A 13207-nucleotide genomic window follows, 5' to 3' on the forward strand; every position below is an offset into this window, starting at 1 on the left:
GTGTATGCTTCTGCATATAGGTAACATATCTGTGTAAACGTACAAATAGGCATATACATATCATTATACATAAGTGGATACTTGTCTATACATACGTATATAAAGTGTGCGTGTTCGTCATGTCTTGTGTTGTCTATACATACTGATGACAAATTGATAATTCTATTGTAGCGCGTCCAATTTATGTGATTAAGGATTGATACAATCGAGACCTTCACAACTTTTCCGTCGCCATTTTGTTTGTTTCGTCACGGCCTGTGACCACCACGCCTTTTATCAGTCGTCGTGTTGACAGATAGAACATTGGCCATGAAGTGTAGACTGCGATGACAGGTGTAGCGGGATCTATTCGTTTTGCGTTTCACAGTCACGCACTTCAGAACCTTACCCAAAAGGCGCCACGGCTTATGATAATGTACATCACGAATGGTCATTTGTATCTTGTCATCTGAAATCGAGTATTATCTTTTTTCGTCTGTAAGCAGCTTATCTTTCAATGCGCGTATGACTTATCGGCTAATCCTGCTATCATCATATATCTCGCTTTAGTTGGAAGAAAAATATACTGGACACGCCCATTTCCGTTTCAATTCAAAGTATGACACGTTAACTTTAATCATCAGAATTTCAGCTCTAATTTCTCTCTGAGTTTATGTGCGACTGGTGTTACGTCTATTTATTTCCATGAAACTCCCATTCCTTCATTTTCTCACTAATAAAACAGGGATTTTTTTTTCATATATACATATTTAATAAGCAACATGGTAACCATTTTGTTCAATTGTTTCCTAATTTTCTTGTACCAAATCATGTTTTAACTCCCATAAAGACATGATCTCTCCGTGAGCCCATCCTACTCATTATGCAATTGAAAATATATCATCATAGACATCATTTCATAGGGGCATGCCGTATGATTGTGTGCCCCTCATTTTTCCCCCTTGTGTTATATGTGAGTGTAATAATGATATGGAGAACGAGACAGAATAGGAGCTGAGTGATCAGAATATATAGAGGGAAAGATGAGATATAAATAGTGAAAGGGAGAATATCAATATGTGTGTGTTTGTATGTATGTGTGTATATGGATGTATACCATTGTATACTTTCAGATTTGTATGCTTTTTTGTCAGAAAATCGGTAGATGGAAGCTAATGCCTGCGCAGTCTACAGACTAGCGGTTGTGTGTGTGTAAGTGTGTGTGAATAGATATAAAGATATATACATGTGCGTGTATGTGTGTATTATATATATTATGTGTGTGTGTATTATATATATGTGTGCGAACGTGTGTGTGTTTGTGTATGTGCATGAGTGAGCTAGAGTGCAAGAGCTACACGCTGATGCTATCGTGTAGGGTCTAACAGGTGTGAGCGGCTGAATATTGTCTTTAGATGCCAAGTTCTGCGTTGGGTGTTGACACAGCCGTGCCAGACCACCTTCCGAAAACGGGACAATTTATTGGACGCTTACGACGTACTCTTTCGTAGCTCAACCGCCATCGTTTTGATGTACATGAACTACCAATAACCTTTTCTCCCCTTTCGCGTCAGTTTGACGGGCTGTCGGCATACCTCAACCGCATCTCTTTCTTTGTTTCGGCGTTATTTCATCGCGCAGTCACAGCTAGAACGTTTGCGGATTTCGGTTTCCTGGGGTTTTTACCTGCTCGCGTTTGTAAGCTTCAAGTGGATCGCGCGCCGCCACTCTGGGCCTTATTTGGTTGGATAGAGACTCGGACGGAGAGTTATCGAGAGATTTACGAGAAAAATACTAAAATGGCATGCAAAGCAGCAAAACTCAGGTCGTACAGCGATTTACTGTCCCAGGATCAACCGCTTACTGCCGATGATTTTGCCGGCGTCTGGGAGCATTTCGATTCTGATGGTAAGTAAGCTTTTGCGAGCATTTCGTCGTGTTAAATATTATCTCTAGGGCATTTTTGTTTTTAGCTGTTGACGATTTCGTTAGCTGTACATTACAAGTTCGGAAAGCAACGCGTCAATATATATTAATTTCCCTATAGTCCAAATCCATCATTTTGAATTCACTTTAGATTTATGTATGCTTCGAAGGAGATTAAACTACGACAGTGTAAGGTACCAATTATGTCTGGAAACAGTGTAAATGATTTATGTTTCCCTTCCTTTGTTATCACGAACGGCTACATTTTATTCTAAGCGTCATCCAGCAATTAACTTTCATCTGTGAATTACATTGGTGATTTGTTTTGGCGAAGCATTGTAACTCATCATAAACCACTTTTCACCCCGCACGATTTTCATCCTATAGTATTCAAAATCCCCCTTTTGTTGAAATTCACCGAAGCTCACCATCTTTAATGTACTCGCAGTCGTACAGGTCTAAGCCTGATGGATCATGTTCGAACGAGAATTCAGCATGAAACGTCTGTTAAATCTGGCTGTATGTTTTGTATGTATACCGGTGACATGAGTGAGCTTGTATCTTGTGAAAATTCCGTACAGCGTTGTTCGTTTCCATGGAATTCAGAGTGATGTTTTCCCGTGGCACTCATGCTACGTTTGCATAATGGAGACAACGATTTGCAAAGAACATCAAAAATAAATGCATCCGCACATACACCCTTATGTGTTATTGTATCAACATGCGATTTATGTTGTCCAGATGATTGATAAACATCAATGTTACCATCATGTGTATCATTCTTCGTGCACTCTGCGATATAGAGAAAGAGAGAGCAATAGAGACAGACAAAGATAGAGAGGGGGAGGGGGAGGGGGAGAGATGGAGAAAGAGATGAAGAGAGAGAGAGAGAGAGAGAGAGAGAGAGAGAGAGAGAAGGGGAGGAGATGAGAGATGAGGAGAGAGAAAGAGTTTGTGTTCCCTTCCTACGACACGATCTCATGGCTGACCAAATCATTGGTAGCCACGCCCTCTTCTGCTCGCTGTCAGTTTTCCGCCAGAGAAAGCCCACAGCGGGTCGCTGCACCCATCACGAAGATGGCTACAAATTACAGCATTGGAGGCAGCGCTAGGGCAGCTACTCCATGGTGAAATTCCCAGGTCAATGCATTTGCCTATTTACCTCCGTTAATGATTGTATTCTTTCACATATCTCAATAAAACGTTTTCCTCTCTTCATCTATTTTCCCCTGACTACCCTCATATTTCCCTCTTTGTCGCCAACGCCCCACCCCGGTCATTTCATAAAAGGATAACCTTCGAACAGAAATTCTAGGATATGAATAGCTACCCTGGTTTACCGCTAACAGCATCTGCTGCATTTGAAGTGCATGAATGTGTACTGTTCTGTTGTCATGATATGCTTTGTATACAGAGTGACGAATCGTCCGTTCATCTGCTACAGATGTGCGCATGTGAGGTAGTCGCATTTCGGGAAAAAAAAAACATCAATATCTTTTATCAATGGAATATTGATTTCCATTTTTACCAATGCGTGGTATAACCTCGTTGACGCATTAAGTTCGTTCCCATTTATGTCAGCTTTGATTATTCTCATATAGCGTCGTTGGTCTGAATATTTGAACTTCATGATTACTCTGATTCATTGCATTCTCCTTTTCTGTTTTAACTGTATAAAACAATTTTATAGTTTTGGGTGACACACTTCTTCTCTTCATCATTTATCATGTGCAAAAGGGCAGGATTGCGTTTATTTTTTTATCTGCTATAACTCATTTCCATAAATATGTACTTTGTTAAATCACATTCTGCAATTATTACAAATATCCTGTACATATGCATTGCATAATGCTATAATTTCTTTGTTTATTTGATGGAAGTGAAAATAAATTTGAATCTTGAATCTAAAGGATGTGAGATTATGAATGATGGACAGGTCACACTGATATGAACTTACTACCTTTTTCATGTTTATTTGCCTGCCTGTTTATTTTGTACAGAAACTCTTCAGATATTTCCCTTAACATGTTAACAGTAGACACGATTGGTATAGAGCTACAGTTATGTCCTCGGCAGAAGTGCCATTAACACTGTTGTCATACGCATCCTGCTGCATCCATTTTTATTTATTACTATTATCTTTTTTTCTTTCTTTTTTTTTTTTGCTGCATAACTGGTTAAAGGGATTGTATAGTTTTGGTTGAGACCTAATTTCAGGTTTCTAACATTTTTGGGTGAGATAATGAGAAACCTCTTATGATGAAATATGGAAGAGCATGTAATTCCATGAGGAATTCAACGTTTATTTGATGAAAATTGGCTTTGAAACAGAGCAATTCTAATAGAGTGTGGGACCCACATTTTATTACGATCGCTTTATCTTACTTTGTTTTTGAATGTTTCAGTCATTCCAAACCCAGTTTTCACCATATAAACTTTGAATTCCTCTTACAATGGTATGCTCTGCACTATTTCATAAGTGTTTTCTTGGTATCTCGGAAAAATTTAAAAGCCCAATTCTCGTCTCCACCAATACTGTACCATCCCTTTAAGGATAATCTTTTCTGCTTTCCTGGTCTAAGCATTAGTCATAATGCATTGTGAATGTCTCCAAATTTGTTGTTGTTGTTTCCGTTTCTATTCAGCCATTGGAACGGTGTCGAACGTTACATCCAACATAAAAAACAACCAAGATCTTGTTTCAAGCATTATTACAGAACCCAAGTGGTGAGCCCATCTATTGATGTAGGAAGTAAAGAACCCAACAAAAGGAACAAAGATTTTAAACAAAAGTTTCCCTATATATTTCATTGTAAGTCTATGCTAACAACACACATCATTTTTGTCATCGAAGTCTAGACCGGCAAGAAACAATTGTTGTTTTATTTGGTTTATTTATATGCTGATGGTCCACCAAAATTCTTATGAGACAGAGAAGATGCAAAAATCAATCCGGAAGAACTTTCAGCATCATTCTTCTCGAAGTGATAGTTTTACCTATTTTTAAAACTTCGAAGTCTAGGCAAAGATGAATAATGACAGGGGTATTATGGCATATTCAAATAGTATTGTTTTGTAGGGGGAGGGGAAGGGTGCAGGTATGATTAACCCGGCAGTAATGAGTGAGATGTGATAGAAGAGCTGATATCATCTCTCAGACATTCTAATTTGACCATGTGTCTTTCATTTCCCTTTCCTCATCTTGTCTTTGATTCTATCAGTGCGTAATTTATTATTTTTTTTTAAATTGCACTTCAGCATATGGAGTCAAGTCATTAAGGGGGTAAAGAAACTTACAACAGTAAAAGGACATGAAAACATTTCTTTGGAAAACGATGGATGTATAGATTAGCGATTTATAGATGAAGGGGTTTTATAAATTGTGTTGCTCTGGTGCGGATAATGGACCGAAGAACCATGCAGAATGAACGACGAGAAAGAAGTTGGCGGTCGTTTTCGTCCTGCCATGCTACATGATTTTTTTCTTTTCTTTCTTTTTTTTCTGTCAATGTAACGCCGAAATATTGGCTCAGCTTGCGCAGAGCAGGCAAAGATGTCGGACCGAGTCATGTACCCGCTCGATCACCGCCTCGGCGAGTACTGAGGGCTCATGTCGTATTTGCTTTAATAAGCCGTGTCCTGGCCCTTTCCACAGTACCACCTTCTCACAGGTCGGACGAGAAGAAAGCCAATCTAGGCAGGCAGACAGGTACTTGCTGTTTGCCTGAGTATGAAAATAGCACTTTCACGATGACTTTCACAGAGGCGCAGCTAGAGTCTGAGGACGTAGCTCATTGCAAATTTCCGGTGCCTCATGCATAATATCGAGACGCGTATTTGTTCAAACGATACAATATCTTTCCCATGTGATCGTCATCACGGGGTTATGTTGAGATGCAGACATGGTGGTGATCATCCCGATTATGACGCCAGAAATCGCGGCTTGCCCGTAATTTGAAATGACACGTAGAGTCGCGTCTTGTTTCCTCAAGCCCCGTTAGATAATGGTCGTTGAACGGAACGCTGCACGCGGAATTGCGCCAAGGGGTCCAAGTATGGCACGTCGTGGGTATTAAGTGCTGAACCTGATACGTACGATTTGGTTCGCCATGCAAGTCAAATCAACATTTGAGATTGTGTCCATGCGAGGCCCAGTGCGAGCCCACCTCCCCCCCCCCCCCCCCACCCCACGAGACTTTGCCCAATTTAATTTTACATTGTTGAAAGACACACAGAACCGAATGAGAACGCCGTCCTTGATACAACATTAGGGCGTGCCACCTTCTTGGTTGGATCAAAATGTGTTAATGGCATGTGTAGCCCAGTCCATCTATGTGTGTGTGTATGTGTGTGTGTGTGTATGTGTGTGTTTGTTTGTGTGTATGCGTGCCTGTGCGTGTTTGTTTGTGTTTGTGTGTTCGTGTGTGTTTGAGCGTGTGTGCTTGAATATGCGTAAAATTTATCTGAATTTTCGGCTTAATTCTATAAAAGACATGTAATGACGAACTTTGAACAAATTTGAAAGTGAACATAGTGACAATTCTAAACGAATTTATGTGATGTTGGAAATCAGATTTGAATTGAATTAAAAATTTAAGAAAAACTATTAGAAAAGAAAACATTTCGAAGGAACTAAAAAAAATTACGTCAATATGATTTGATCTTCTCTATTTCTGCGCCGAAAATGACTTCAATAGCAATTAACTTAACGAACCAAGCACTTAAAGAATTATTTTGCGGCGTTTACACTTAATTTATCATACATCGAATGCTTTTCAGAGAATTCCCCAATCGATTAACGTCATTTTCTTGTCGCAGCTCTCGCATCAGTTCCTTAGCAGATGAAATGCAAGTGACATCGTAAAATGCATATTGCAATTACTACAAAGAATCGTGGATGTTTTAAAGGCATGCGAATCAAGACATCGCGTAATCACGTCACCATGAAATGGTAACCCTTCCCATCATCATGGATAGTCATCCATCTTTCTTTCTTTTTTTTTTTTGCTCCTTCCCTACGAATTCCTCTTCTTATCATCCGGTATTTTGAAGCGTCCCCCCCCCCCCCACCGATATTACCCTTAAGGAAAAAAATCGGAAATGGACGTGTGACTAGGCGTGCAATTATCGGAATGAATGAAGGATTGGGTACCGTTCCAGTGAATCAGCTTAAATGAGTTTGCAGTATTTGAACATTATTTGAAAAGGAGAAAGGGAGGGGGTAGTGTGTGTGTGTGTGTGTGTGTGTGTGTGTGTGTGTGTGTGTGTGTGTGTGTATGCACCATTAATCTATGTGTGTGAGAAAGATAGGGCGTGTCAGTTGAAGAAAAGTAAGAGAAAGGCGGAAAAAACCGGGTGACTTCAACGTTGACCACAGTGCGCCTATATAACATCAACTTATGGCACTATTTTTCTTCACAATAAAGGAGCAATTTTCGTGATTTTCCTCGCAATCAATGTCTACGAGCATTTAGTAGTGTGTGTGTGTGTGTGTGTGTGTGTGTGTATGTGTGTGTGTTTGCGTGCGCGCGTGTGTGTGTGTGTGTGTGTGTGTGTTTGCGTGTGCATAGGTGTTTTAACAGAAGATGAGCTGGCCTAATATTCTTCCACTTAATGTAAATGTACTGATGTTGTTAGTGAGTGAGTACAACCGATAAATCCATATAGCTCTCTGCTTTTATTCATGCATCTCAGAAAATACCTTGTGCCCAGATAACATCTATTTTTTCTTCATTCTCAATAGGATAAATTTAGCGCAAAATATCAATGAGTTCATGCTGCCGTGAAATGCATAGAGTACTGATAACTCACTTTGTCTGAATCCTTGATTAGATTCACGTGCAATAGTTTCGTTGGAGTAGCGAGTCCCATCCTGTCTTTGAAGAAAGGTCTTTTAGCTATAACCACGAGTGAAACCAATCGCTTCTAGTGCATATCAAATTGTGGTAAATGTGCCTCTTTAACAAACGAATTATCTATAAATAAGAGTTTTAACTCTTCAATGCAAAATGCACGACATCTTATAAGCGTAGTTTGTCATGGGTTGCAAATCGAAAGTGACAAATAGCTTTTAATACAGATGCATTCCGAACTCGGTCTGGTTCTAGGAGTTGATTCCCAGTCGTGTAATTACCCCGCCCATCACTATATAGGATCCCGTGAGATCCTCGTAAGAAGCCAGCAAGACATCGTTAAAAGTCTGCCCGGAGATCGAAGGGGAGACGAGAAGACTATTCAGTCGCCAAAATGTAGTGTGACCTTAATGTGTAAAGCAAATGAAAGAAAAAAGAAGCAAAACAAACAAACTAACGGACAAAATGATGCAGAGAGACAGGAACAGAGAATGAGAGAAATATAGAGAGGGGGAGAGAAGAGATGGAGAAAGAAAGATTGTGAGAGAAGAGAGAGGAGATGATAGAATAGGGGAGTGGCGGTAATGGCAAAACATCTGTCGCGCTAATGTGATAGAAAGAGTTATCTCCGGGAGCTTAACAATTACACCATTAGGTATCTGGGTCTAGTTGTGGTAGAATGATAATGATAAAAGGTAAAGGTTTTAATAGGTAGATCAGATACGACACCATTGCGTTGCATCGGTAAACTCTGCTTTAGTTCTAGCATGTCTTGAATAGTTTGAGCTAATGAATTAAGCATGAAATTTTCATCTTCTCGTCTGAATTTCTCGTCAGTTCGGCACGACTCGTTATTGTTGCATCGCATTTTAATATTTTAGGCTGTAAAGTTTCGTAAGAGTGTACAATGTTTCCGACAATCATCAGGTCTATCTAGTCCCCAAGTGGCATCGGAATTATTCATTTTCAATTGCGTCTCAATAGAACAGTACTGTGAATTTTCACCATTTATTCCACATGAAATTAAGATGAGAAATTAGATCGTCATCAGAACGATGATACAATACATTAACAAACATCGCGTTTGTTTGCGTGTGACATAGCTCTGCATATCAAATTAACAAATCCTGTGCTTCATTTTGCAAAGTACGTGTACTATTCATATTTCTGGAGAAATGAGAAAATGTTGTATGAGTGTGTGTGTGTATGTGTGTGTGTGTTTGCTTGTGTTGTTGTTGTTGTTGTGTGAGTGTGTGTGTGTGTGTGTGTGTGTGTGTGTGTGTGTGTGTGTGTTTTCATTATCATCGGCTGAACACTCGGCATGATGCAGTATGACTATACGGAGGGGATAGAAACTTGTAGAATGTTAAATTATTGATTTCACACGTTCTGAAGAGCTGTGTATTGGAGCATGGTAAACGTGCCGTAGTGCTTGTACGCGCGTATTGATGCACTTGTTCGTGTTCACGAATATGTGTGGGTGTGTTTTTAGTGATTGTGTGTATAATGTGTGTGTATATGTGTGTGTGTGCGTGTATGTGTGTGTGTGCGTGTTTTTGTGTGTGTTTCTGCACACATGATGCCTTACGATAAGAATGAACTACGTGAAATACACAAATGCGAGAGAACTAGGTGTGGCTGCTTGCGATGCTGCTGCTGCCTCCCTAGCTATCGAAGCTTCCCCGTGGCGCCTCGTGCTGTATGATGCTCGCTTTTCCATTATGCACAATAAACCGAAGTCTGTTCATGCATGCGTGTGTATGTGTGTGTGAGGGTGTGTGTGTGTGTGTGTGTGTGTGTGTGTGTGTGTGTGTGTCCTGTTGTATACATGACACTGGTCGGAGCTCCCTGGCGTGCAATGTCTACCATGTGATGCAGTTTCACACGTGTATAGGTGACTGTGATGTGTAAATACGAGGGATCCCGGGCTGCGCTAAACCGTCACAGGGTGTGGTTACTGCAGAATTTCAGCTTTCCCTCAGTTCGTGTGTCATATCATTCTACTTGAATGAATGGATGAATGAATGAATGAATAAATGAACAAATGAATGAATAAATGAATCAACAAATGAATAAATAAATAAAGAATAAATAAAAAAAATAAATAAACATATAGGTGATAAGTCAAAATATACATAACAATATAATTGTATACAGAAATATGTTTTAGTCAAACTAATTTACATCTATCATTATAATTGTTATTGATAGCATTCTCTCTCTCTCTATTGATCACATGGATTATTATATAAACATATATATGAATACAATATAGTAATGCTTGTCCACGTTTATCATTGCATATCTTTTTGTCATTATGTCATCACATGTCCAAATCCACTCATTCATTCATGCGTGTTGTACGTGCATTGAGCAAATCAAGAAAATGTTCTCTGCATAGAGGTGAAATACTGAGGCGGCATCCATGATTGGGGTTCACAGCGGCTTCTTGATCTCACACAACTTAGGCCAAAGGACATAAATACGCCATTTCTGCTTCAAGGGTATTGAGATTAATGAACGCAGAGAACCATGCGTAACTACGGTGGAATATAGGCAAATCAATCTCTGACGAGCAATTATTGACTTCTGATTGTACTTTTAAAAAAAATGAGGGGACTTGAAGAAAAAAAAAAAGCCTGCCGAGAAAAATTGATTGGTTCTCTCTCATATTCAGATTGTGTAATTAGCCTAGTGCATATCCCTCGATAACTGTCACGTTCTCTCGCCTGCATAAATTGCCAACGTTTTTCCATTGGAATCAGCTGCCTCAATATGCCGGAAGTCATAATCATTACCTAAAGTGTTCGGTTGCCATTATCATCTGAAGTGGCGTGATGATTTCAGCAATTTTTGCTTGCATCAGCAAAGCGCGCTGTTCGATTGTTTTATTTATGGCGCCCTTAATCACAGTGAACCCTATCTCTCTTCCAAGTTAATTTAAGCAGCTTCCGGCAGTCAGTGAAGAGCGCCATGTCGGTGTAACGAAAGTTTGCGTTAACGCTCGCATTTTGCCTTTCCGGCACTGTGTGTTCGGATCCACAATTGCTTTTATTCGGTTTATTGCCTTGTTGAGGCAAACAATAATAAATAAAATTTGTCAAGAGGCTGCAAAATGTTATTGTGTTCGGAAACATAAGGGCATTATTTACCATTTGCAGATAAAATAAAAACCCAGCCTTAGTGCTTCAAAATAGTTCTGAAATGTGAGTAAGGGATATAAAACAACCAGTGTAAAAAAGTTAATCAGTGTAATCAATGTTAAGTATTGTTGAATATACAAAATGTTAACAATAGTTATAACAAAATTGTTTATAAACCGTCTACAGTTGTTTATTGAGAAAGATAGTGATATCTCCTTATATTTTAGGCTTTATTGCGAAATTTGATTTGGCAGAATGTAGATTTATGATTTATGTACACTTATGCATCAAATGTGATAACTCGAACATTTTTTTTTTTTGGAAGTCACTAATCAATGGTAAGCAGTGCCTTTAAAACATATAATGCCGTAGTGTAATATCACCGTAATAACTTAATTTCTCCTACTGAAATAATACTCCTTGCAGTTGATATGCTGGCTACATTTTCTTCTCTTTTCTTTTTGTACCGTCTATACGATCAGTTTAAAAAAATTACACGTTAATTATTCTAGTTGCAGATACAGCACAGATGAAATCTTTGTGCCGTTTACTTGTTCATGTGTATAGCGTACTCAAATGATTCCAAAAAGAATGAATGTCAGATAAAAGAAACTTGCAGACTTTACGACAATAATGAACTGAAGACAATATTTGTACGTTCAACAAAGTGATCAAATTGGAAGTCGTTTTTACAGAAAAGGATGCACAGATCACGTATCTTTCCTAGAAGAACCGAAGTCATACTGCATTACGTATAACTCAAAGGATCTTAAAAATCAAAGTCAGGACTATGCTTAATAGAAATGTATTGAAATACTAGCAATACAAACTTGCCTCTTCCCTCCCCCCCCCCCACCATTTTTTTTCCAAAACACAATACTACTTCAGTATACCATGATATATGTCTCTCCCCTCCCTTCAGATCAAACGCAAATCATCACTTTGCTCTTTCTCGTTAAGGATTGCTTGAGAAGGTATTGTCGAGTTGTTTGTCGCAATAGTATTTGAAACAAATACGTCATTTGCTTCCTAAATTAAACTCATTAGTATTGTAGTGACGTTCAAGATGAAATCCCCGTGGACTCTCTCAAAGATTCTGTGTGTATGTAAGCACTCTTCTCCTCTCTTCTGTGTATAAACTGCAAACATGTTATTATCGGGAAACAAAAATACGATAAAAACGCAACGAGGACTGCCGCAATTGTCATTCTTTCATCCCTCCTGACGTATCAGAACTCTGCTGAATCTACATATTTATTTTCATTTTATCAATATCTTGCAGCGAACATTTTTTTTTAAAAAAATACACTCGTTCCAGATGGAGATATCATGTGGTATCGAAAACAATACGAGCATGTGTCTCCCTTTCGAAGAACAAAATGGGACAAAATTGTAAACTCCCTATAAGTTCCCGCAAGATTATTTGACATTCAAAATCTGTCGCAAGCCAAAGAGGAAGAGAAAGTATACACTGTAGCTGGTATGTAGGAAGAAAATATGTGGTGTATTTTCGCCCATTGTACACTGAAACGGATTTATTAACACTGACTCAAGTAAACCATGTTTGTTGCACAACATGGAAAATTCAACCACCGCCACGGAGAAACTGTACAATCTTTTTTTGATTACGGGTCGCCTTTGCACTGAATTTAAAGTGGGCTTTCGGGAAGTCAGATTGTGGTATCCTGGGCATACTTTAATAGTTATTGTAAAGATTCGAAAGATTGAAGGTTGCATGCATAATGGACCTCTGCTATAATCAAGACTTATAAAATAATTTTTTTTTCTTAGACGTGCAGATGAGTCAGACTTCAAAATGATATATTAAATGGCTGCTTTTGATGATCACAATGATTAAATGGCTAAATTTCTGCAAACACAATTTTTGAAATTCAAGGTGTAGTTCCTTACACTTTTTCATAGAGCTATTGGTTCGATGAAAAGATGCAATATGAGGTATGAGTTTTCCTTAATTTGTCTGCCATCTGTAAAAATTGAAGAAAACTCATATCTTACATCTTCACCTCTCTGCTTAGTAATCTCTTGTTCAACATGCAATACATTTGAATATATATTAAAAAAAAACATAGATAAAGTCGTGTGCGGAGGATACATAGATGTTGAAGACGGTTCTGGAAGAGGGTTCTTTTGCCCACATCCCTGGATACAGTGTGGAAAAAACATAGGAATAGGGTCTTTGGTTTCGGCAGATAAAATACAATTCAACTATAATTTGAGTGGTGTATGGTAGTACGTTCGTTGAAGTGAGGCGATGACATTATCTCATCATTTTATTTTCCTAATTTG

At 38.8% G+C, this 13207-nt stretch overlaps 1 protein-coding gene across 2 annotated transcripts in view; it reads left to right on the plus strand.

Annotated features, from left to right (window-relative positions):
• Positions 1-1414: 1414 nt before the first annotated feature.
• Positions 1415-13207, plus strand: part of LOC139720994 (calbindin-32-like) — a 169760-nt gene continuing 157967 nt past the window's right edge. For both annotated transcript variants that reach the window (XM_071632326.1, XM_071632333.1), the window contains exon 1: positions 1415-1887. In XM_071632326.1, coding sequence (XP_071488427.1) covers positions 1779-1887 — 109 coding nt within the window. In that variant the 5' untranslated portion in view covers positions 1415-1778. The remainder of the gene's footprint in view (positions 1888-13207) is intronic.

Source organism: Diadema antillarum, unplaced genomic scaffold (genome assembly GCF_040938485.1).
Source record: "Diadema antillarum isolate AM-2024a unplaced genomic scaffold, OU_Dant_1.0 scf00000012, whole genome shotgun sequence".
Lineage (NCBI taxonomy): Eukaryota > Metazoa > Echinodermata > Echinoidea > Diadematoida > Diadematidae > Diadema > Diadema antillarum.